This window comes from Carettochelys insculpta, chromosome 2 (assembly GCF_033958435.1).
Source record: "Carettochelys insculpta isolate YL-2023 chromosome 2, ASM3395843v1, whole genome shotgun sequence".
NCBI lineage: Eukaryota > Metazoa > Chordata > Testudines > Carettochelyidae > Carettochelys > Carettochelys insculpta.
Window position 1 is genome coordinate 206,276,379 of NC_134138.1, and position 27,021 is coordinate 206,303,399.

General features: G+C 42.2%; 1 protein-coding gene across 1 annotated transcript in view; it reads left to right on the forward strand.

The window, feature by feature from the left end:
- Positions 1–27,021, forward strand: part of NGLY1 (N-glycanase 1) — a 53,731-nt gene that overhangs the window by 18,016 nt on the left and 8,694 nt on the right. The window contains exons 5-11 of the mRNA XM_074984439.1: positions 4,418–4,580; positions 15,287–15,506; positions 16,277–16,398; positions 17,314–17,459; positions 17,668–17,778; positions 18,562–18,726; positions 21,404–21,592. Of these exons, the coding sequence (XP_074840540.1) occupies positions 4,418–4,580; positions 15,287–15,506; positions 16,277–16,398; positions 17,314–17,459; positions 17,668–17,778; positions 18,562–18,726; positions 21,404–21,592 (1,116 nt within the window). The remainder of the gene's footprint in view (positions 1–4,417; positions 4,581–15,286; positions 15,507–16,276; positions 16,399–17,313; positions 17,460–17,667; positions 17,779–18,561; positions 18,727–21,403; positions 21,593–27,021) is intronic.

Here is a 27,021-nt window from a genome sequence, read left to right on the forward strand (position 1 = left end):
ACAAAATTGCTGTCTTTGTTCTACTCCAGAGCAATCTAATTGTTCCTGTTTCCCAGCCACACTCTCCATTGAAACCTCCTCTGATCAGTCCCAACTTGGTAGCTGTGATGTCATTCTAAGTATTACAGTGAAAACCAAGCATCTTACTCCTCTTTGTGGAATGATGGTTATGGTCCTTGCAGAGTCTGTTGTAACAGGACCCTATTTTATTTACATATTTCAAACAGTGAAGCGCACCAGCTTCCTGAGAGACATACCAGCAGTGCATGCTCTTCTGCTGAAAGGTCAGTTGGTTGGCTCAACAGCCTACACTGGGAAAGCCATAATGTATACAAGCAGTTGTGCATGTGTATTTACTAAGAGTTTGGAACAGTGGAAGATTGGCCCAAAGAAGTTTACTCTGGTTTTTACCATGAGCCCAGAGCACGCGGTGAGAGGACTTAAGAGTTGACTGAATATCCGTGCTGTCCAGACATGAACGATACCAGCTGTAGTCCTGATGCCTTATTAAAAGAGTCTTAGTAGGTGGTCTGTTGATTTTTCTCCCCATCCCAGAATGGATAAAAGTCACACCCACAGTTCATACAGGGCCCTTTGTTAGGGCACAGTTTGGTTGTATTGACCCCCAAAAAATGGTTCAGTATAAATCCCACAGCTACCCTTTCCCTCCTAGAGCCTTCCTACTCCTGGCAGCTCTTCTCCAGCCTCCAAACAATCTGTTTGGGAATCGCCCAGAATAGGAGCCAACCCGCTTTCGTAATTTTTCTCCTCAATTGAGCTCTTTTTGCCTTTATGGGAATTGGATGATCAGACAATCTCCAACTCATTTCTCAACTGGGTCTGATAATCCTCTCTATTAGGCCCAAACACCTGTTTTTAAAAGGGCTCTACTTCAGAACATGGCTGGCTGATCCCAGACCCCCTGGCCCTTAAAGGGGCAAAGCACAGGGCTTTGGTTTAAAATGATCCCAGTAACTCAGGACATAGTGGAATGGTCCATCACAGGATCTCTGATAGAATCGTCCTAGGAAACAGACAAACTGAACAAAATCATTGAGGAAGAGTTAGGACAAATGGGGAATTTGAGGAATATAAAGTTCTGTGGATAGGACCTGGAATAAGTTGGTAGAAATTGGATTCTAGCTATATATGGTTCCAAAAAGAGAAACAGTAGAACTTCGCACTGAAATAGACCATGCAAGAGTGACGTCAGTTCCTGACATCTATGAGATATACTTCATCCTGATCCAATAGTTGGGAAGGCAGTGAAAGGAATTCTCTGCTGCATCAACATTCACAGTCCCTGGCTGAGTGGGCAAAAAGCTTTCCTAACTTGATAGGCTCTTTGACCAGACTTCATCTATCTCACCAAATGATATAGAACAGCAGACTGCCTAATAAAGGAGTACAGATGAAGTATCAACCTTTTATCAGTTAAGGTGGCAGATCCAATTGTATTAAATTAGTAGCTTAAATGTACTTGTACAAAACCACATTGATATCTATAAGCCAAGAGAAAGTAAGGTCTAATGCACAGAAGTGGGGATCGATGCGGAAGCTTGTCAGTTTAGTTCGTCATGCACCAAAATTAACCATATCCCCTCTGGGGAAGGCCATTTATGATCTAGGCCAATAAATTGATATCCTCTTAGCTCCCTGAAGCATACCAGGCCCTATAATCCTTACCGAAGGAGGAGCCCTGTGATTCCACCATCAAATATTAAAAAGCTATAAAAACAAGGGGAAGCAGTAGGTGCCGTCCTATGGCAAATGAGAAATAAGGGCGGATTATCTCAGTAAAGACACCATAGATGTTGAAGCACAGCCATACGAGTGGCATGTCCAAAAGCATGCTGAAATTAGTCATTCAGATAGCCATTTCTGGTGTGAACAGCCCACACAGAACGTAAGTCATTGTGAAGGGGACAAAGGCTGAAATAATATGGGTGTTGCTAAGCAGGCCCATTCGATGTTGATCTTTTGTTGGTAGTAAATGTGCATGGCAGCTGTGGGGAAGGAAAGTCTCCAATCTGAGAGCTGGATGGTGCCAGCTGAGACCTGCCTCAAGAACTGCTGCTGGCTTCTGCGTCAAAAGAGACTGCAGAAAATACAATGTTGAGCTTGATAGCCTCCCACCATTATCTCAATAAACTTCACCCTAGTCCACATAATAAATGGGTGAAACAGAGGGAGATGAGTTTATGTATGCTTGGATACCTTGTATGAGTTGACTGATGTACTCCAGATCTTGGGGGTACGGCATAATTTGTGCAAAAAGGGCATAATGCCCAGGTTAGGAGCCCCATCTGAAATGTCCCATTCATGTTGGTTCACACAGTACAGTAAAATGGACCTAAAATCTGAGGCATCTCTTAGAAAGGAAGAAGTATGTGAAGCCTGTCCATTGTGACTGGAATGGCCATGATGAACCATTTTTGTCAATGCTAAATACATTTCACCTTAGCACTAGATCTCTGCTGGCACGTTTCCCACTGATGACAAGAAAGAAAATTAACAGTGTTGTTAGTAATGCCTCAGAGTGCAAATTTGATGAAACTGGGGTGTACATTGTTTCTGAGTGTTTGTTGGATGAGGAATTGGAAGTCTTGTGTCATCTGGTAGTTTAGTATCAACTGTTGTAGGCAGTGAGGGTGGCAGAGCATATGAGAGAAGTCTGTCTTAACTTCTGATATCCACATTTTTCAGTGCCTGGAGTTTGTCCTTAATTGCTACTAAACATTGTTTTTGTTAGTTGATATCCTAGGGTCTTTATATAGCTTTAGGTTACCTCAATGGATAGCTGCCAAGAATCAGCGAGAAGGAGGAGCTGCATCTGCTTGGGAATTGGAAGGAGAAGCTGTGCTGCTAAAATTGCTCCTATGTTGACTCTCCTAGGCCATTTCTACACAGGCCACATCCTTAGGAAGTGGCATGCTAATACACGGCGCGAAAGATGCTAATGAGGCGTGGATGCAAATTCCCTGTGCCTCATTAGCAAAACGTCATGTGTTTTGGGGTTCGGAAGCCCATTCGTCTGGACTCCAAAATACCATGTAGATGCGTGGCCCCGGGGGGGCAGCTTCTGGAAGGAAGTCCTTCTTCCGGAGGCCCCTTCTTCCTGAAAACTTTTGTGAAGAAGGGGCCTCCGGATGAAGGACTTCCTTCTGGAAGCCCTCCCGGGGCCGCGCTTCTACATGGTGTTTTGGAGTCCCGAAGAAAGGTCTTCTGGACTCCAAATCACATGATGTTATGCTAATGAGGTGCAGGGAATTTGCAAAGGAAGTGGCCTGTGTAGAAATGGCCCGAGAGGGTGGGAAAGGTTTTGGTATGCCTGAGATATGCTCCTCAACCTTCAAACCTGCCAGTATGCGACAGCCACCATCCTGACTGGCAGTAGGGTTAAACTCCAGAGGTAAAACACTAATTGCTACAGCTTATGCTAAAGATCTATCCTCTGAAGTTCAGAGCTATCAGGCTCAGCGCATCTGCCATGGAGAGGCACACAACCCACACGTTGACCAGGGCCTCATACAAGCAAACTATGTGACAAACAGCTAAAATGTAGAATTAATGTTTTGTTGATTCCCACCGTAATTTACAGATTGTATTTAAATACAAAATCTATTTAAAATATTTTTTCCATTGTGTGAACTACACAATGCCATCTGCCTGCATAAATCAGCAGCAGGCTTTGAATCTCTCAATCGTCAAATTGCTAGTTTAGGCTAGTTACTATTAGAGCTGTGCTAATAATTGCTAGTCACTCTGCATAGTAGGCACTGACTTAGAACTTGACATGTGCTTTCTGAGTGCCTTACACAACTGTTCACAGGTTAGCAGTCGAATATTGATGGTCAGGAATCCCAGACTCTGTTCTTGGCTTCAAGATGTGTAGACCTGGCTTGACATGACTAATTGGACATGAGTTAGGCCTCATTTTTTGGAGACTGGATTAGGGTCAGAAGGGTGTCTGTACTAGTTAACACAATGGAGGATGCCCATGAAACCATTTATGATGGATAAAATGAGCCCTGAACGTAAGAAGAAGTACTGAGTAGATCATATGTGAACAGTGTGTACTGTCCACCTCCATAAGGAGTAATATTTTAGTTTTTCTCTCTCAATCAATCAATTTTTTCAATCACACGGTCATGAAAAATGCAAACAGTGCTCAAAATTTACATTCTCTGTTCTAATTTTAGCTGTGCTAATCACGTTTTTACAAAAACATTCAAAACGTCTTTTAACAGAAATCTGCAATACAACCTTAACTATGGAGTCATGATCAGTAGCTCTCTAGTAAATATACAGGCAAGCTTACAGATAAATGAACTAGGACCAGATGTTCTGAAATCATCCAATTACTAGTAAATGGTTTGCATAGATTGTAATAATACCTTTTTTTCCTCCCTATTAGGAGGGTGAAACAATCTTCTTTAAAACACTTCAATCAAACTTCCAGCATGTGCAAGTGTATGAGAATCAGTCTCTTCAGAAAAAATCATTGGCTTCTATTCCAGTCCAAGAATTGAAAAAGAAAGCTCAAGAAAAGTTAGCACAAGCCAAAAAAGTGGATAGAGGTATTAGTTCTGACAATTTTGAGCCACTGATAGTAAAAAGCTAAGCATTTGAGCATAATGTGCATGTTTCTAGAGTAGGATTGTGTCATATTTTTGTGAATTCATAATACTATTTTTAAATTATGCTAGTATTCAGAATGTGTGTAGGATGCCTTATTTTTCAGTTAGTTTCTGTTCTTTGTAAAAAAAAGTGTTTTCAGCATTAATGCAAATTCTTAATTTAGATATGTAGTAGTCCTACTAAATGACATTTTGAGGTTCACATCTCTTCTGTCCTTCACGTTAACTGTTGAGTACCAGCACATCACGTGCATTCAAAATCCATGTCTAAACAGGGCTGACACAATGCACTATATTCTGTAGAGATGGGCCTTTGAGAAGTTTCATAAATTCAGTACAGCTGTATCATTTCTTAAATTTATTAACCCTCTGTCCTGTCTTCCATTCTCATCTGGTTTCTCCTCATCCAATGTACACTAATTTCTTACATTTTCTCTTCCTTTGCATGCTTTTTCTTTTATGTCCATCTGCTGGCCATCTGTTCATGGCTGGGGATGGGAGGAGGGATGAGAGAGCAAAGGAAATTTACATGAATCTAGATTTCTGAACTAGCAGCAAATTGCTCTAGAGGCGGCAGGACTTTGTACATTTCACTTACTTGCTTACATTTGGAGTGGAATTAAGATATTTAATCTGTGTCTTTAAGGAAAGTTAGAGCAATTGAAGTAGTTGATTAAACTCACTTTATTTTTCAATAATTGATTCAGATAGTCCTTGAGGCATTGTAAAATTAATTTGAAAACTTGTACTATTTAATTTCAATTTAAAATGTAAAATGAATGATACCACAAATGCTGTTTCTCTTTAAAAACACCACTTTTGGTAATGTCTCTTTTCCAGATCTTTTAGAACTACAATAAGTAAAAAACGGAATAATGGAAGTTAAGGCATTGATCTTGCTAACAAGTATGATACTTCACTCACTGAATAATCCTTTTGATTACGTGCCTAAAGTGAAGCATGTGCATAAGTGTTTCACATCATCTGCATCTAAAACTGTATTTTTAATAAAAATTATTGTTTATGGCATAAAATCTTTCTCACCTTAAAAGAAAATTGCTTTAGTTTTAACAGTGAAAAGTTACATTTTCAAGAGATTAAGAAATGTATTTTGAATTTTTACGCACACAAGCCAAAAAATTCCAAAAATTGTAGTGTAAAATTAGCCTTCTGTATACAGATTTAGGTACCAAAAGATGGAATTATCAAAAATACCATAATGATTTATGAATATTCAAGTTCTGTTGAGGTCCAAGTGCATACCCTGATGGAAGAGTTTCAGAGAATTTCAGCTTTCTTGTGGAAATTCAGTAGATTACAATGTTATGTTAGTCACAGGTACAGGGTGGTGTATTTGTTTTTACTAAGCATTTAAAGTATGGAATTACTCAAAAGAAAAAATGAGTAAAAATATGAAATTCTTCTAATAATCAAGAAACTAAGAAGATTACTATATCTGCTGTAGTAATTTGAAACTAAAAAGGAGGAAAAGAACTAATTAGCAACATATAAACAAGAAATATTAACTTTAAAAAGCTGATTTAAACCAAAAAATGTTTTTAAAAAATATTTATCCACTCCAGCATTTAGTGGCTGTGACCTCAGTCACAGCATTTAAGGTTCTTATGACCCCAGTGTCTACAGCTAATATGTCCAAGGTGACAGTCAGGGTTTGAGACCTTGCACCTTAAACTTAGGTGTAAAAGAGTATGAGGAAAAACATTGCCATTTGTTAGGCAATGACAGTTAAAAGCCAGGGTAGTGTGTTAACTTTATTTTAAAAGCCCTATAGAAATACAGACTCCACTGAGAATGGGCTGAGTGAGACAGAGTAACTGCTGCTTCTAAAACATAATTTACACTTCCTGTGCCTTGTAAATCTGTCACTGCTGTATTAAGGCAGCCACGTGGAGACAAAACTGTCCTCCAACAGCAACAATAATTATGGACATATATTTTTTCTAAAAATACAAAAAAAAACACCTTTGAGATTTTGAAGACCAAATCAAAGTCAGGCATTTTGGTTCATAAAGACCAACCTGATAAAGACAATGTTTATCTTCACTCTCATTGGCCACCTGCCATTAGCAATGTAAATTGACCAGAATTGTGTATGCTTCTGATTTTTGTATGATAGCTGGGTCTTTTCAAATAACCATTTCTTGTTGAAACAGTTTACATTTGTCATTATTCTATGCTGAGCTTTTCATGCAGGGTTTACTTTATGAACCCAGAGAAAAATATTTATGTAATAGTAGGAATTTTCTTTCCATAAAGGGGCATTATTATAGAAAGATGAAAATTTGTCCTTTGAAATTACTTCATTCAGTTTCTGGCACACAGCTCAATGGACAGATAGCAGTAAAATAGTCACAAAGCATATCCAGCATATAAGCAATACATGTTTCAGTAGAATCATTTACGGAATATTTTTAATTTTTATCATGCTAAAAGTTTTATTAAATCAAAACCCAGTCTTCAGTTCCAGACCTGTTTATTTGCACTTTGCTTAACACTCTGTGCCCTTCTATCACACCTATCATGTTTCTGGAAAGTTAAGCTTTAATGCTGTTGGGCTATGGTTACACAAGTGAGTTTTGCCAGCAAAACTGGTGGGACGTCTACCACAAAATGTGTTTGTTAGCACAGTTTGTCAACACTTTTGTCAGAAGCATTCTGCCTCCCAGCCACGAGGCATAACACTGCTGTTAACAGAGCTGTATAGATGGTCTGCAGAGGTGGGGGGTGGGGGGTCTTCTCTCAACAGACAGGGCATCCAGAAGAGTGGGCAGTCCAGCTGCTTTGTCAACAGAGCCGAGCGCTTTTCTGATTGGCTTTTGCTTGTGGCTGCACTGTTAACAGGAGGTTTTTGGAAAATCCCTTCCAACAGTGACTTCTATTGACAGATGGCTGTAGTGTAACTGTATCCAGGATGACACAAGGGCTATGTCTACACTAAAGTGATCTATCGAAAGAAGTTGCTGTTGGAAGATATTGTCTGACAAAACTTCTGTTGACATATAGCAGCCAAACTGCAAAGTAGATCAAAAGAGTGATCTGCTTTGTCGACAGAGAGCGGCTGGACGGTCCAGCTGCACTCTCGACCAAATGGCCAACTGGAAGACCAGCAGACAGGGCTTCCCGGTGTCCCAGAAGCCCTGTCTGTTGACAGAGGGCCCCCTGGAATGTCCAGACTGGCTTTCTGTCGACAGAGCTGTTCTGCCTCATGGGGGAGCAGCAGAACACTGTTGACAAAAGTGCCATGTTCTGTCAATTTACTGACGACAGAACACCTTGGGAATGTAGACGCTCTGTGGGTTTTGTTGACAAATCTAGTGTAGACAGCTATGGAGCATTATGAACTAGGCCGACATGAAATCCACAGGAAGATTCAAGTCATACTTGAAATATAACAGCCATTGGTATCCTGTTTTCTGCCAATGGACAAAGTCAGGTTGCTTCAGGGGTTGAAAAGGCAATCATCAAGTTATCCATCCCCTGTAGCCATCCATCCTTTAGCATCTTAGAGACTAACAAACCCCTGTCACTTATTCCCACCTTCTGGCAAACAGAGGGAGGAAGCAAGATTCCTGTACCTTCTGTCTAAAAGCCATTGATGGACCTATCCTTTGTGAATTTATCCAGTACAGTAAACCCTTGATTTAACAGACTAATGGGGGAAGCGGTGTCCGCTGTTCTTGAATGTCTATTAAATGTGAGAGTTTACTGCTCACCCACCCCTGCCAGGCTCTCCCAGCTGCATTCCCCCTCTTCCTACTCCCCCCCCCCCCCCACAAAAAAAAAACAACCCAAACCGACTAAACTGCCACTCACCAGAGCCACCGTCACTGGAGGAGCCGGTGGACCCCACTACTTGTGGCTGGTATGTGAGTGCCAGTCTGCCCTTATATGCACCCCACTCCTGGTGGGAGGAGCACATGGCGGATATGGTGGCAGCTCCTCCAGGTTGTGAGAGCAGTAAATCTGTTACCCTGTTTTGCGGAGGGGTGATTTTACGGACCCTAGCTCACTTCGGGAACAACGGGGAGAAGGGGGCATTCGTTGTTCCCAAAGTCCACAAAATCCGGTCTGTAAAATCAAGGGTTTACTGTATTAGCTTCTCAGACTACTGTTGCACATTGAGTAGATGTTTTTAGAGAACTATCCAGAATGACTCCAAGATCTCTCTCTCTCTCTCTCTCTCTCTAATGATAACAGCTAATTTAGACACACTCATTTTATACGCATCGTTGGAATTATATTTTTCAATGTGCATTACTTTCATTTTTCAACATTGAATTTCACCTGGCCTTTTGTTGCCCTGTCACCTGTTGTATGTGATCACTTTGTAGCTCTTTGCAGTCTACTTTGGACTTAATTATCTTGCATTGTTTTATATCATCTACAGAGTTTGCCATGTCACTGTTTACTTCTTTTTCCAGATCATTTTATGTACATATTGAAAAGTACTAGTAACAATATTAACCCCGAGGGGTACCACTATTTACTTTTCTCTATTTAGAAAACTGACCATTCATTCCTACCCTTTGGGCTTGTATACACTAGTTCCCTCTTTCAAAGGAGGCATGTAAATGAGCCATATTGGTGAATAGCAATGGGGTGCTGCACTGCATGTGCAGCATCTCATTAGCATAATTGTCGCCACTCAGACTTCGAAATTGCCAACTTCAAAGTGCCAGCAAGCAGCGTAGCCATGGGCACTTTGAAGTACCTGTGGCTTTGAAGTTGCGTTACTCCCAAAACATTTTGGAAATAAGGGAACTTCGAAGTTGCACAGGTACTTCAAAGTGCCCAGGGCTACACTGCTTGCCAACCCTTCGAAGGTAGCAACTTTGAAGTTCATGTGGCAACAATTATGCTAATGAGGTGCTGTATACGCAGTACAGCACTTCATTGCTATTCACCCATACGGCTTGTTTACATGCCCCTTTTGAAGGAGGGAACTAGTGTAGATGACCCCTTTGTTTCCTATCTTTTAACCAGTTGCCAGTCCATGAAAGGACCTTCCACCTTTTCCCATGACTGCTTAATTTGCTTATGAGCCTTTGGTGGGTAGCCTTCTGAAAATCTAAGTGCATTATATCCACTGAATCACTCTTTTCTACATGCTTGTTAATCTCATCAGAGTATTCTATTAGATTTGTGAGGCATGAGCCTCTTTTACAAAAACCATGTTGACTCTACTCCAACAAATCACATTCCTCTGTGTGTCTCACAATTCTGTTCTTTACTATACTTTTAAACAGTTTGTCCAGTACTGAAGTCAGCCTTACTGTCCTGTAATTGCCAAGATTGCCTCTGGAGTCTCTCTTAAAAATCAGTGTAACGTTAGTTATTTTTCAGTCATCTAGAATAGAAGCTGATTTAAATGGTAGGCTACATACTACAATTAGTAGTTCTGCAAATTCACATTTGAATTCCTTCTAAACTGGTAGGTGATTGCCACCTTGTACTGATGACTTATTACTATTCAGTTCATCAGTTTGTTCCAAAATCTCTTCTAATGACACCTCAATCGGGGACAGTTCTTCAGATTTGTCACTTAAAAGAATGGCTCAGGTAAAAGAATCTCACTCTCTCACTCAGTCATGTGACAAATGAAGAGCATTCATTTAGTTTCCCTATAACAGTCTTATTCTCCAGGGCTACGTCTACACGTGAAGCCTACATCGAAATAGCTTATTTCGATGTAGCAACATCGAAATAGTCTATTTTGATGAATAACGTCTACACGTCCTCCAGGGCTGGCAACGTCGATGTTCAGCTTCGACGCTGCGCAGCACAACATCGAAATAGGTGTTGCGAGGGAACGTCTACACGCCAAAATAGCACACATCGAAATAGGGATGCCAGGCACAGCTGCAGACAGGGTCACAGGGCGGACTAGCGCTTCCGGGGCAACAGCTAGCCGCTCCCTTAACAGGCCCCTCCCAGACACACTCAGCCTGCACAGCACGCGGTCTGAGGAGCCGTAGGCACACAGACCCCGGGCGACGCAGGCATGGACCCTCAGCAGCAGCAGCAGCAGCCAGAGGTCCACCCAGCCCTCCCGGCAGGAGCAGGGTTTGCCCTGATCCATGCCATGCGGGAGGCAGCTGAGCACCTCCTTGCTACACCGGAGGAGGAGCTGCCCCCAGGGCAGCAGGGCTCAATCCCCAATCCTGCAGCACCCCGCCCCCTACCCCCCCCATCCGCCTCACACGCCGGCGGCTGTGGAGCTATCCCACCAGCACTGACTGGTGGGAGCGGCTGGTGCTTGAGGAGTGGGACGACGACCACTGGCTCAGGAACTTCAGGATGAGCTGGCAGACATTTATGGAGCTGTGCCAGTGGCTCACCCCCGCACTCAGGCACCAGGACACTGCCATGCGGCGTGCCCTCCCTGTGGAGAAACGGGTCGGCATCGCTGTCTGGAAGCTGACCACTCCAGACAGCCACCAATCCGTGGGACAGAAGTTTGGTGTCGGCAAGGCCACTGTCGGGGCTGTCCTCATGGAGGTAAGAGAACCCACGGGGGGAGGGCAGGGCAGAGGAGGGCAGGGCTGGAGAGGGGAGGGGAGGTCAGGGCAGGGCCACACACACCCTGCTCACCCCTCATTGGTGCTCTCCCATATGCTTTCCCTGCAGGTTGTGCGTGCCATCAATGCCATGCTCCTGCACAGGCTCATGAGGCTGGGGGACCCAGATGCCACCATCGCGGCCTTTGCCACCCTGGGCTTCCCCAATTGCTTCGGGGCTCTGGATGGGACTCACATCCCCATCAGCGCCCCACATCACAGTGGAGGACGCTACATCAATCGCAAGGGCTACCATTCTGTGGTCCTCCAGGCCTTGGAGGACAGCCGGGGCCATTTCCAGGACATTTATGTGGGCTGGCCTGGCAGCACCCACAACGTCCGGGTTTTCCGGAACTCGGGCCTGTGCCGCCGGCTGGAGGCAGGGACCTACATCCCCCAGCAGGAGATCCCTGTGGGGGACACCACCATGCCCCTCTGCGTCATCGCAGATGTGGCATACCCCCTCCGGCCCTGGCTCATGCACCTGTACACGGGCCATCTCTCCGCTAGCCAGGAGCGCTTCAACCAGCGCCTGAACCACGCGCGCCAGGTGGTGGAGCGCTCATTTGGCCACCTGAAAGGACGCTGGAGATGTCTCCTGACCCGCCTGGATGCGGGCCCCAACAACATCCCCCTGATTGTGGGTGCCTGCTGCGCCCTGCACAATTTGGTGGAGAGCAAGGGGGAGGCCTTTTTCCAGGGCTGGGCTGTGGAGGGCGGCAGGGCCGACATGCAGCCACCCGCTGCCCCCAGTCGGCAGGTGGACCCCGAAGGGACCCGGGTCCGGGAGGCCCTGCGGGCCCACTTCGATGATGAGGCCGCAGGGTGAACTCTGCCAGGCCCCCCCACTGCCCGCCCCTTCCTCCACCACACTCCTGCCCCAACGCCCACACCATGGAGCACCCAACCGCACCCCCCCACACACTTTTCCTGGACAAATGACATCACGCACTTGTGGCTGAACTTAAACTGTTCTTTCTTTTAGAACTTTTTTTTTTTTAACTATAAATAAAACAAGAACAAAAACTATATACATGTGTGGAATAAAAGTAATGTGTACAAATAAAACAATAGTAATAAAAAAGTTTGTTCACTGATAAAAAGAAAACCAGGGATGATAAAGGGGAGAACTATTTACATGGGGGGGACGGGGCAAACGGGGGGGCACAAATTAATAAGTCACAACTATATACAAGGGGGGGCCACGTCCCGGGGGCAAACGGGGGGCACAAATTAATAAGTCACAACTATATACAAGGGGGGGGCCACGTCCCGGGCCCCTCGCCCCTAAAGTCCGGCACTGGGCACGGGCTGGAGAGAGCGTCTCTCAACCCCTCAGCTGATGGCCACCATGGAGGACCCCGCAATTTAAAAGTTGGGGGATGCGCAATGACTACACGGTCGAACGTCGAAGTAGGGCGCTATCCCCATCTGCTGATGAGGATAGCGACTTCGACGTCTCGCTGCCTAACGTTGAAGTTAACTTCGAAATAGCGCCCGTCGCGTGTAGCCGTGACGGGCGCTATTTCGAAGTTAGTGCCGCTACTTTGAAGTAGCGTGCATGTGTAGACACGGCTCAGGAGTGCACCTTTAACACCTCGATTGTCCTGTGGCTCTGCTGGTTGTTTAGCAGGCTTCCTGCTTCTGATGTACTTTAAAAAAATGCTGCTACTTTGTGGGCTTGTCTACCCTACCTTCCGACTTCCAAGGGAGCATGGTAAGTAGGGTGTCAGGAGATTATTAATGAAATGCTGCACTGCATACGCAGCACTTCATTAAGCTAATTCTCCCCCCACAGCAGCTTTGAAATGTTAAATTTTGAGGAGTAAAGGGACTTCAAAGTAGCCCAGACACTTCAAAATACCGGCAGGTTAGCTGCAGCTAGCCTTTGAGTCTGTAGCGTAGCTGTTCTTCCAGTTCCTTTTTGAACTTCCTAATTATATTTTTACACTTCATTTGCCAGGGTTTATCCTGTTTTCTATTTTCTGCCGTAGGGTTCAACTTCAACTTTTTAAAGGATGCTTTTTTGTCTCGTACTACTTCTTTTATTTTGTTGCTTAGCCATGGTGGCACTCCTTTGGTTCACTTAACTACATTTTTAATTGGGGATATACATTTAAGTTGAGCCTCTATTATGTTGTTGTTAAAAAGTTTCCATGTAGCTTGCAGAACTTTCAGTTTTGACATTTGTACCTTTTAAAGTCTGTATAACGTCCTTACTTTTTTGTAGTTCCCCTTGCTGAAATCAAAAGCTTCCTATTGGGCAGCTGTGGTGTTTTCTCCACCATAGGAATATTAAATTTAATGTTACGGTCACTGTTAGCAAATGGTTCAGCTATATTCACCTGGACGAGATCCTGTATTCCACTTAGGACTAAGTCAAGAAGTGGTCAAGATACTTTGTCTCTGCATCCCATCCTGAAGTGACATGTACCCCTTCAATATGAGGATAGTTGAAATCCCCCCTTTATTGTTTATTTTTATACTTTCTAATCTGCCCGAATATTTCACAGTCATCATCACTCTCCTGGTTAGGTGGTCTGCACTATATCCTTATTACTAAATTCTTATTATTTGAGCATGGACTTATAATATAGAAAATCTGTTGTACAGTTTCGTTCATTTAAGACTTTTACTTCATTTGACTCTACATTGTCTTTCACATATATCATCACCCCCCGTCTATCCCCAGAAGCACAGCCTTTTCTGTCCTGGTATAACTGTACCCTGGTATTACTGTCTCCCATTGCTTGTCCTTTTTCTACCAAGTTTCCATAATGCCTATTATATCAATATCCTCCTTTAATATGAGGCACTCTAGTTCCTTGATCTAGCTCATCTGCACCCATCTTTTTCAGAATGTTGAAAATATAGTGCCACTTTAGTTTTGTGCAGCGTCTTTGTTATAAAAATGTGTTAGTCCAATTTGTAAATGCAAACAAGGAAACAGATTAAAATATCATATAGGTATTAATGTCTGTGAGCTGGGTGATGAAGGAGCAAATGTCACAATTATGGAGAACATTTATGAATAGGAGGAGAGAGGAGGACTCAGGATATAGCATTCAAAATATTTTTAATTTAAAGGTGGTAAAGAATCAGAGGAAGAGATGGGTCTCAAAACTGGATTTTAAAAAAATCAGTCAGTTGGCTGCAATGAAGCTGTTCCAGATAGAGAAGCCTCTATCACCTGCTGTGAATAGATTGAAAAACAGGATGAAAGGATCTCTTATTCAAGCATAGGGGAACTGGCTGTAGAATAATAGAAAGATATCAGGATAGACAGGAATTATCTAGTTTGTATAAGTTGAACTGGAAGTACATATTTGCTTTTGAGTCATGAAGTAAATTTAAAACTGTTTACAAACCTTAATTGTGGAAAATGTGCACAATACTGTACAAAAAATCTGTTCATGCCGCATGTATTTGCCTATGCTGCTACTAGCTTCTGGTTTAAAAAAAAAGGGGGGGGGCTTTTGGAGTCAAAAACTTAATTGGGTGCATCTACACTAGGAACTAACTTTGACATTAAACACTTACAACAAAGTAGCCAGCAGAGAGTCTACACACATTTTCCCTTACTTCGAAGGGAGGTCAACTTTGACGTTCTTACTCCATTCCTGGGAATGGAGTCGTGCCCTACTTTGAAGTTTAATTTTGAAGGAGGGTGTGTGTAGATGCTCTGCTTCAAAGTTCCTTCAAGGAAGCAACTTCAAGTTATTTTTGTAGTGTAGACACAGCCATTCTTTCTTAAAAGCTATCTCATACTTCTGTTTGGAAGAATGAGAGCTACTACATTCTGTGCTAAATTTCTCTGTGTGTTCAGTCCTTTTCCACTCAATTCTAATTTCTTTTTGTCTGTTTGTCTTTTTTAAGAACTTTTTAACCATTACTCAATCTTTAAAATCTTTTTTTAAAGAAAAAAGCATTTCTGTAATAATATTGGTTAATACTTCAAGTTTAAATTATGGTAAAGATCCCAATATAGTGGTAATGTAGATGTTGGAAGAGTCAATTGAATCTAGATATGATTAATCTTGTTTGAACTACTGTGTTTTAATGTCGTAGGCACCCATGTGAATGAAGATGATTTTTTGTTGTTGGAGCTCTTACACTGGTTTAAGAGTGATTTTTTTCAGTGGGTGAATAATCTACCTTGCAGCAAGTGTGGTAGTGAAACAGAATCTAAAGGTCAGTTATCCCCTAATGATGAAGATCTGAGATGGAGTGCAAACAGGGTTGAAAATCATCACTGTAAGCAGTGCCAGTTCAGCAATAGATTCCCAAGGTAAGCGTAACCCTAGATTTTGTCTAAAATGCTCCTTCGTATTTGTGCATTCTGTAAATTATTGAGAGATTATGCACTAATTTCAGGGTTCTGTTGATATGTCAGTAAGGTTAGCGAACACAAATCCTGCTTAAATCTAGGGGGTATTTTGTTTTTTTGGTTTTTTTTTAAATAAGAACAGTCTTATAAATTTTAGTTCTGAGAAACCAGATGGTTAGATAAATGTTGAATTTGTCCAGTGCAGCAATCATCTGCAGCAGTCAATGGCACAGAAAACGGATCTCCTGTTAATCAACAGGACTACAGTAGAACCTCAAAGTAAACACCTAGGGAATGGAGGTTGCTTGTAACTCCGAAAGGTTCAGAATTCTGAACAAAACGTTATGGTGGTTCTTTCAAAAGTTTGTAACTGAGTGTTGGCTTGATACAGCTATGGAACTTTACCACACAGAAGAAATATTCTGCTTTTAATCATCTTAATTTAAATGAAACAAGCAACAAAATAGTTTCACTCCTTGCCAAATCTTTTATTAAACTCTTTGTTGTCCCCTCCCCCTTTCTTTTCCTTCAGCTGCTGCCTTCTTGTGTACTTCCAGTTCCAAATGAGGTGTTTGGTTTACCAGTCACTTCATAACTCTGATGTTCTTAACTCTGAGGTTCTACTGTATAACCATTCAAAGATTTAGAAAGGGCAAATATATATTCCTTTTAAAGTCCATTAACTTGTACAAAGCACAGAATGTACAGCAAATAAAGTTTAATTTTTCTAGGTACAATAATCCTGAAAAACTTTTGGAAACCAGATGTGGGCGTTGTGGAGAGTGGGCTAACTGTTTTACACTCTGCTGCAGAGCGTTAGGATTTGAAGCTAGATATGTCTGGGATTCAACAGGTATCACTGCTGTAGAACAACATAAACTGATTATAAGACTGCGTAAAAATGTGTCCTGTTCTGTGAATAGATGTGTTCACGTTAGCTACTTGGCAACCTGTGAAGTTTCATTGTATCTAATGAATAAATTCTAGGTTAAATTTCCATCCTGTCTGATTACATGAAATATTCTTCAAATCAAATCAGACTGCTCTTTGAAATGATGAAATCTCTATATCTTCCATTACATATTACATTCAGGTTCTCCTTTCAATAAAAGTGATCAGAATTCATTGTTTGTGCTTCCATATTAAACATATGATTCTGCGTGCATATGGAGAGAAAATAAAATGTGACCTTCTCTCTACACAGTTCCATGTTACAGTCCCCATTCAATCAATTTGGAAGAGTTTAAATATTTCAGACTGTAAGAATAGAAAATCTATCTGAAGCATTCAGGCAGTGTCTATACTAGCAAGTTCTTTTGAGAGATTTTTTGAAAGAAGGAGGCTCTTTCGAAAGATCCGGTGGAGCGTCTACACATACAAAGCATTCTTTCGAAAGGAAATTGAAAGAATGTGGTGCTCCTTTTGAAAGTGCTCTTCCACGCCTGTTGTAGGAAGTACGCCTTCTTTCTAAAGCTTCTTTCGAAAGAAAATGCGTGTAGACGCTTCTCAGGGGCACTTCTTTCAAAAGAGCAGTCCTCATGGCACCTGATCTTTCGATCCCTAGCCCATTCTTTTGAAAGAGTGGGGGCTGTGTGGATGCTCTTTTGATAGAGCAGATCACTCTTTTGATCCACTTTTTTGTTAGTGGATGCACGCTTTTGAAAGAAGTTCTTTCGGAAGAGATCTTCCAGAAGGGCTTCTTTACAAAAATCTCTATATTGTAGACGTAGCCTCAGTGTTTTTTCATTGACCTCTCCCTCTCATGCAGATCATGTATGGACTGAGGTATATTCTTCATCCCAGCAGAGATGGCTTCATTGTGACCCTTGTGAAGATGTTTGTGATAAACCTCTTCTTTATGAGATTGGCTGGGGAAAGAAGCTCTCTTATATAATCGCATTCTCCAAGGATGAGGTGGGGTTAGGAGTAATAATATGCTATGATATAAAAATAAGAATTTGCCTTGAAAAAGGAGCTGTATATAGTATACCATGTTAGTGGGATCTGCTAGATTATTATAAGGGAAGGCAGTATCTTGATCGTGTTATCTATGAAAAAATATACATATTTAAGAGGCAGAGTATTATATGTATTTTTTTAACTTCTGCAATTTATGCTTGAGGTTGTTGATGTCACCTGGAGATATTCCTGTAAACATGAAGAACTACTTTCTAGAAGGACGAAGGTCAAAGAGGCAGTATTGCGTGAGACAATAGAGAGGCTTAATAAACTGGTACGTAGATTTACCTCAGCTAATTTGTTAAAATGACATGGAAACAGACTATGTGAATTCTTTGGATAAGGGAGCCCAGTTCTGATAAAGGCCTCTGTTTATTACAAAGAATTTAAATATTGCTGTTTATATACTCTGTACAATTTTACATAAGACCACTTAAAAACCATTCACAGCATAGCATTTTTTTCAGTTGAGAATTCTTAAAGTACGTTCTCCTCTGTGATGTAACAATGTAAAAAGGACAATGTACCAGTCTGTTCTCTGTATAGTCGTATTTCCTTATTTCGGTGGAAAAAAGGAAATGTAATTTTTATGCCTTGACTTAAGTCACCAAACCATGATTGTTGGTTACCAGACTAGAACACTGTGTAGAAGAAAGGCTTGAACCAATAATCACACATTTTTCTATTCCCAGACAAAAAATACACTAAGATGAGAGTGCTTATCAGTAATTAGAATAAAATTCATTACAAGGATGTTTTAATGATGCAAAAATAATGCATAAACAATCCCAGGAAATTCAGTTAGAGTTTACCTTCAAATTCAAGTATGGAAATATGCAGTTATGGTACTCAAACATTTTTTTAAAGTCACCGTATGGTGCCATGCAATAAATATACAGTTAGGATTGAACGATATTAGTGCATGTGATCCCAATGTATTTCTTTTATGTTTGATTCCTTATGGTATCACTCCAGAGCAGATTAACAGTTGGAACTAATTTGAAAAGAATCTGAAAGTTACATTTTATTTGAATTTTTTTTTTAACTTTATAATTAGAGGCAGCAGTCGTTGTCAGAAAACAGAAAGAAAGTACTCCTGGAAAGGACAATTGTGGAGCTTGTTGAGTTCATCTCTCCCAAAACTCCCAAACCTGGTGAACTTGGTGGAAGGATATCTGGTTCAATGGCTTGGAGAGTTGCCAGAGGTGAAATTGGTTCAGAGGTATTGAATATGTGAGCTGTTGATCACCTTATAGGTGTCTAAATTGTTTATCTCTTAATTGTAGGCTGAATCTTTTAATTAAAACTACAGTGTGACAAAAGCAGAAGATTTAAGAAAACTGAAATTAGGGTATTTGGGAAGTAAACACATTAAGATGTTGATAATTGTCTCAATAATTCTGGGGAATCTAATTAAGCTTGCGAGCCATTTTCTACCATTTATTTTGTGAAAAATGTAAACCAGGGCCCACTGTCAATGTGTAACTACAGCCCTTAGAAAATTAGGTTTCTACCTAATACCCGCTCTTCACATTCTTGGCTAAATGTAGTTTTTAATGTTCTAACTCCTTATGCTGAGAGACAGAATTTCCTTTAAAAAAAAAAACCTACCCTAGATAGGTCAGTACACAAACATATCAGTTGTTTCTGCCATTTTGCACATCCTCTTCTGAGTAATCCTGTCATTTGGTGTAAAAAAGGATGACAATCTAAATACTGAATTAGAGCTAGTTAAATGGAACTAATGGATTTCATCGCAATATTTAGATTTGAGATATTAGTTTTTCAATTATACATAGTTGGTTGGGTACCCCTGCTTCTTGCCAGGGACTCACACCTCTCCCTTCTTTTTGGAGGGGTTAGGCTGCACCCATCTTTTCCAGTCTGGGCTGGCTGGTCTGTCCTTTCCCCCTCTGCCCAGGTCAAGGCTTCAGTCTCATTGAGAGAGGGAAGCCCAAGCACTCTCCCATAGTTCTCCTCCCTCTTCCCTCTGCTGCCTTTTGTAAATGCTGCTTGCTCTCTTAAATCTGTCTTCTCTCCACTTTTTGCATTTTTCTATCTTGTTCACCTCCTCTCTTTCTCTCTCCCCAGCTTGCCTGACTGGGATGGCTTTTTAAAAGCCCTGCCAGCAGGTCGTCAGTGAGATCAGCTGGCCCTCACTGATTAATTGCCACTACTCCCTGTTGCCCCCAGGGATCCCTGTTGCCTGGGAGCTTAACTAGCTCTTCCTCTTTTTCTCCTGGCCCCGGCTGCGTCCTGAGCTGCCTTTCACCCTTCCAACTGTAGTCTGTTGGCCCTGACCCTGTTCAGAGAGCTTTATATTTGCTTTACTGGATATCTGGATATGCAGGATAATGAGAAACATATTTAAAATGTATATACTCCATTCTCTCTTAGTTTCTGATTTATCATTATCAAACTCACACTTACCCTTAATTTTGAAAGCCCACCTTTATTTTGTTTCCCTAACAGATTCAGAAAGGAATTGTTCTGTAAATCACTATAGTTAGCTGTAACTTTCAGCATTAGTCATTGAGCTTTGCTTGTTTTCTTTAGTATAACATAATTGCTTTATTTTTATCATAGAATCATAGAATGCTAGGGCTGGAAGGGACCTTGAGAGGTTATCAAGTCCAGCCTCCTGCCCTCATGGCAGGATCAAGTCCTGTCTAGACCATCCCTGATAGACATATATCTAGCCTGTTCTTAAATATCTCCAGAGATGGAAATTCCACAACCTCCCTAGGCAACGTATTCCAGTGTTTGACCACCCTGACAGTTAGGAAGTGTTTCCTCATGTCCAACCTAAACCTCCGTTGCTGCAGTTTAAGCCCATTGCTTCTTGTTCTATCCTCAGAGGCCAAGAGGTTAGAGGTTGTTCTCTCTCCTCCTTATGACACCCTTTTAGATACCTGGTAACTGCTATCATGTCCCCCCTCAATTTTCTTTTTTCCAAACTAAACAAACCCAATTCTTTCAGCATTTTTTATAAATCATGTTCTCTAGACCTTTGATCATTCTTGTTGCTCTTTTCTGGACCCTTTCCCGTTTCTCCACATCTTTCTTGAAATGCGGTGCCCAAACTGAACACAATACTCCAGCTGAGGCCTAACCAGCGAAGAGTAGAGTGAAAGAGTGACTTCTCATGTCTTGTTCACAACACACCTGTTAATGCATCCCAGAATCATGTTTGCTTTTTTTGCAACAGCATCACACTGTTGACTCATATTTAACTTGTGGTCCACCATAACCCCTAGATCCCTTTCTGCCATACTCCTTCCTTAGACAGTCGCACCCCATTCTGTATGTGTGTAACTGATTGTTCCTTCCTAAGTGGATCACTTTGCATTTGTCTTTATTAAACTTCTCCTGTTTACCTCAGACCATTTCTCCAATTTGTCCAGATCATTTTGAATTTTGACGCTATCCTCCAAAGCAGTTGCAACCCCTCCTAGCTTGATATCATCTGCACGGTTAAATTTATGCAGCGCTTCTAACTCCTGCAGCCCCTCATAAATAAACATAAAAATTCTTTTGTAAACAATTATTTACTTTAGACAGACTTATTATATCATTTTTTTAAAAATAAATCACTGCTCTTTTCTGTGCATAAGGTTTATATTTGATTAAAATAATGTAAAATTTCTAAGTTGGAAAGAAATACTTTTTAGTGGCAAAAAAATTCTACTATTTTTAATTGACTGCTGTACAGTTTTTCAAAAAGAACTGTGAACCACTTGGGTGTACTGCTTATAGAACAGGTAAAGACATGATGATCTGCCTTATGAAATATTTGTATTTGTCAGTTGTTTATGCTAAGCAGAAAGGAAAAATAAAACTAGCGTGGTCCCTTTCAAAATATTGCAAAACACCAATGTATAGTTTTTGCTTTTATTCAGAAAAGAAAAGAAGTCATTTTTACTCCATCTGAGAAAGAGAAAATCTCGAAACTCTTCCACCTCAGTTACAATATAGTGGAAGACAGTTACACACGAATTTCCAATAATAATGAAAAAATCAGTGGCTGGGAGAAAGGTGTGTGGAAGATGGAGTCTCTATGGAGAAAGGTTGAAACAGACTGGAAAATGGTAAGGATTATAATTAAAGAATTTTCTGTAACATTTTCTAGATTGTTAGTAGATTAATCCCAATCAAATCCAAAATTACTAAGCATTATTGAGTCTAATTTCTCTTATTTCTTAAGGAGTCAGTTGGAGTTGCCAAATCTTACTGCCCTGCTTCAGATAATATTGTTAATGGACATGAGAAATTGGAAACAAAGATAATTTGCTTTTCACAATTAGGTGACTAACTTCTCTGCAGATAAGTTTAAGACTTTAAGTTGTCCTCTGTATTCTCCTGGACCCAGACAATACCACATATATTAACAAGGAATACTTTTTTAAAGAATCTAAGTTGTTTTTTCATCTGTTGTAAAATAACTTTGTTGTAAATCATAAATGTAAATCACATCTCTTCATTGCACAGAGGAAGCAATTCCTTATCCTAACGTTACAGTTCCATCTGCAAGAAGGGAAAAAGCTGTCAGTTAACCCAGATTCTTGAAGGCCCTGCCCATCTGCTGACATGCAGAGCAACAGAACGATCATGTACTCCAGATCTAAAGAGGGAGAGGAGTTAGGGCTAAAGTGGGGAAGGAGATGTTTACAATCACCAAGTTTGGAGCTGAGCATATTTACATTAGCGACCACTGTTTTGCTCTCCCTAACATCTTGTTAGCCTGACAGCTCCCTCTGTCCAGTTGTACCACCATTTTAGGCCAGGCTTTGCCTCCTATCCCTAACGAAAAGTGAAGCTTACCAGAGAAGTTAAATTCACTCTGAAGTTTGCTGGGTTTGCCCATTGTACAACAGCCTTGCAGAACATCTTGGGAAAGGATAGGGAAGTGCCCAAAGAAGAAAGGAGGAAAACAGCTAGGCTGAGTCTACATGCGCCCCCTCTTTTTGGAAGGGGCATGTTAATGAGGGAGTTTGAAAGATGCTCGTGAAGTGCTGCCATGAATATGCAGTGCCTCATTAGCATAGTGGTGGCGGCAGTGATTCAAAAGTGCCTCTGTCGTATCACATGCTACCCGTGTAGCATTCCAATTTAGATGTGAGAGATCCCTGAGCAGTGCTTAAAGGCTTTCCCCTAGTCAAGACCATTGGCTCAGCACTAATGCTTCCTCTGGGGCTGCGTGCTCCCAGCACCAGCATAAGGGGCTGCCACCTGAGCCTTGGTCCCTTCGTATTGTCCATGCAGTGGTCGGAACTTCCCCTTTGCCTTGAGCACAGTGTTTTAGTGGTTTTCACTGTTTTTCATTATGAAGAGTTAGATTTTCATAGTTTAGAAGTTTCAGTAGTTTTAAGTAGTCATTCTCTGCCCCGCCCCCCAGGATCAGGGCATGCCTCAGATATCAGGATTTAAACAGTGCTCTTTTATGTGGCAAACCGATGCCTACTAATGATCCCCACTTGAGTTTGAGGAATAAGGGGGTTTCGGATGTGGGGGTTCCTTCTGGAAGTGTCCCGTCTTCTTGGCTCTGTAGCTTCCAGAAGGGGCTCTTTCGGAAGTGAAATCTCATAGGACTATGCAAATGAAGTGTGAGATATTTAAATCCATGCCTCATTTGAATATTCCCCTTTGCTCATTACCATGTCCCTGCTGGAAGGGAGGGGGCTGTGCAGATGCAGCTTAAAGGTCGACCTGGCAGCCATTTCAACATTCCACTTTAAGGTTGACAATAAGTCTGCATCCTCATGCAAAATAATTCACTTTCCAAAGACCTGGAAAGGATATTTCCACAAATAGGAAAGCCTCTTCCTCTATGGGACTTGAACCTTGTCATCTCAAAACAGACGGGGGCAATCCCTGAGCCGCTGGCAACATGCTCTCTGCTGCATCTGTCATGCAAGACAGTCTTGTTGGTGGTGATTAGTTTGGCAAGAAGAGTTTTGGAGATCCAAGTCCTCATGGCAGAGCCCCCTGTGTACAGTTGTCTTTGGGACAATGTACAGTTGTAGCTGTGCTCCAAATTCTTTCCAAAGGTCATGTGCCAGTTCCACTGCAACTAGCCTATTTTTCTACCAGTTTTTACCCTGGGCTTCTTGCAAATAGGGTAGAGCAACGCCTGCTCTCCCTGGACATCAGACATGCTCTGGTCATTTATATGGAAATAATCAGCTGCATAGCTTGCCTCCACAGGTTTTTGTAGCACTTTCCAATAGGATAGAAGGACTTCTGGTCTCCATCTAGAGGATTTTATGGAGGTAACACATCTCATTGAACTGGAAGGGACCTTGAGAGGTCATCAAGTTTGGTCTCCTGTTCTCTTGGCAGGACTAAGTACCCCCGCCTTTTTTTTTTAAAAAAAAAAATCTCTTTGCCCAGATCCCTAAATGGCTTCCTCAAGGATTGAACTCAGAACCCTGCCAATGCTCAAATCACTAAGCTATTTTGGATTACATCTTGTATACAGACATGCTATGACCTTGAAGGTGTTCTGTGTCCAGCAAACTTAGTGGCCTCCTCCATGAGGTCCCAAGCCTGACCTTCCTAGCGTAGGTGACAATCCAGGACATATGCAGACCAGTGATATGATCCTTGGTGCATATCTGTTCAGCAAAGTGTGCTCTCACACAGCAGGTGAGAGACAATGCCCACTCCGGATGTGTGGTTCTACGGTCAACTTGTCCATATATCCAAGACTGCTTCCAAGTCTGTTGCTGAGTAGTGATCTAAATTTGAATGGACATTTGCAAGCACTGGAAGAAAAAAGTTACCTATCTTTTGTAACTGTCGTTCTTTGTATCAGAGAGGTAGCTCTGTTAGTCTGTGTCCACAAAAACAAGGTCATCCTGTGGCTCCTTATAGACTAACAGATTTGTTGGATCATAAGCTTTCATGGCATGCATCTGATGAAGAGAGTCTTTGCCCATGAAAGCGTATGCTCCAAAAAAATAGGTTAGTCTATAGGGTGTCACAGGACTTCTTGTTGTCCTTTGAAATGTGTTTCACGTGACCATTCGAAGATCCGCCGCATTGCCCCTCTCTCAGAGAGGCTGGTGAGAAGAAACTGAGGGTGTGGAATCAGTGAGTGTCCCTTTACTGGAGGTGTGAGCTCATGGCAACAATGCCAAGCTGACAGATATCCCTGGGGGAGGATTTTTGACAGCTGTGCTCAGGGCTTTTGCACATGTGAATCAGAATGGACACATGCAACGTGTCTTGAAGGACAGTATTACAAAAGGAAGGCAACTGTATTTTGCCCTAAAACTATCGTTCTTCTTCAAGTGTCCCCGTGGGTGCTCCACCTTAGGTGTCAGCCTTGCCCTGGTACTGCAGATCAGAGATCTTCATAGATGTTTTCAGCTGGACTGTGCATGCACAGGCTCTGACATGCTGTTTCGTGCCCTTTCGATCCCATGCATGATCCAGACTCAGACAGTTCCTCTGAGCTGCCAGCAGCTGCAGATGTAGCTTCTACCTCTTCCTCAGCTTGAGCATTGTTTTACCTCCTCCTTCTCCTTCTCCTTCTTCTTCTTCTTGGTTTGTTACTTGAAATAGAAACTGCTATAGTTAGTTTGGTTTACAGTTTAAAGTTTGAAGTTTAAAGTTGTTTCCACTAAGTTAAGCTTTATGCTACCAGTTAAGCCTCATTGGCAACCTTTGTGCAGCTCACAGACTCCTTTAGTTTACAGGTTAAAGAAGCTGATTTAAGCATGCCCGGCACTGCCGGTTTTAAGAAATGTGATACTTGCTGTTCCTGTGTCCCTTGTCACCGTACCACAGATCGAGGTCACCTTCACCGTTCTTAAAGGCATGATCTCCTTCTTTGTAGGAGGTTGAATCACAGCAGCATTGAGGTAGCCACCCCTCCCCTTTGCACCTCCTTCGTCCAGATGGTCACGATCCTATTCTTTGCACAGGCATAATTATAGATACCACTCTCTGTACAGATGCTGTTCTCCTGTGAGGCATCATTGTTGCTGTGCTAGATCCCGAGACTATGAGAAGCTACAGACTCTGTGGCATCCTGGTCACCCAGCCAGTCTCCGGTAGCTCTGCCACCATTGGAGCCTAAGCCTCTATCCCCTCCGCCCTGAGTCAGGGGAAGAGGAAGCTCGTTTTTCAGACACTGATGTGCCTCCCAGACCACTGTTTCCAACTGACGCTTCATCTTCACCAGACAAGGCAGTCATTCCTGGTGATACACCCTTCCATGGTTATGAATACTTGTTCACCCACCCCCAGCCAAACTCGCTGGTGGTGGAGTCTTCTCAGCAGAGAGCTGAAGCACCACACTGTAAGTCCACTGACAGGGATTCTGAATGTCTTGGCCTTTTCAGTCAAAAAAACTGCTGTTCCTGCACACTACTTCCACAGATGGCTAAGCACCACACTGTAAGTCCACTGACAGGGATTCTAAATGTCTTGGCCTTTTCAGTCAAAAAAACTGCTGTTCCTGCACGCTACTTCCACGGATGGCTAATTATGCAGTGCATCTTTCCAGCCACAACTTTGGTAACTACTCTAAGCTGACATCCTTGATGGAGTACTTACCAGACTTGACAAAGCCCTTGCTTAAACAGGAAGGCTATGCTGCCTCCAGGATAAACATCCAGGTTGACCTTGATGTGGCCGATATGGTGGCTCAATCCATGGCCATGGCAATAGTTATGAGAAGGGCATCTTGGCTCCATACTTTGGGCATTCCCAAAGAGCTCCAAAGCAAAGTGGAGGATCTGCCCTGTGAGAAAAAAACCTTTTTGCTGAATCTATGGATATGGTGCTACGCTCAAGCAAAGATTCCATGCTACCTTGAGAACATTGAAGAAGTCAGGGGAGTGGAGGCCCATAACTGATCTTTGAAATTTGAACTATCATCTGCGAAAACAGTGTTTCAAGATGGTGACGTTGAGCTCCATAATTCCTGCGCTAGATAGCGGTGATTGGTTTGTGGCACTCCACCTACAAGACACCATCCATCCCACTCAGAGGATTTCTATGGTTCGTGGTGGGCAAGGAACACGTCCAGTAGTGGGTCTGACCATTCTCTCCCAGAGTATTCTCCAGGACATTTGCAGTGGTTGCAGTGCACCTTCAGCTGCTAGACGTTGTCTTCCCATATCTACGTAACTGTCTTATCAGGGCAGCATCTCAAGCAGAAGTTGCCACTGTGATACAGGTTACGAAAACCACCTTTCTCTCATTGGGCATCATCACAAATGACCAGAAATCAACTCTGGAGCCCACACAATTCATAGAGTTTGTCGGTGTGTGGCTAGACTCCATCACAGCTCAGACGTACCTTCCGCTCCAATGTTACTGTACTATTCAAGACATTATTCGTACAGTTTCTACAAGCCCAAAGGTGCAGATTATAACTTACTTGCAGCTCTTAGGGCACATGGCTGCCACTACTTATGTTGTCCAAAATGCATGCCTGCGGTTTTGATGCATCCAGCATTGGATAGCGACCGTATACAGACCCATAAATCACGATCTTCACAAGTGG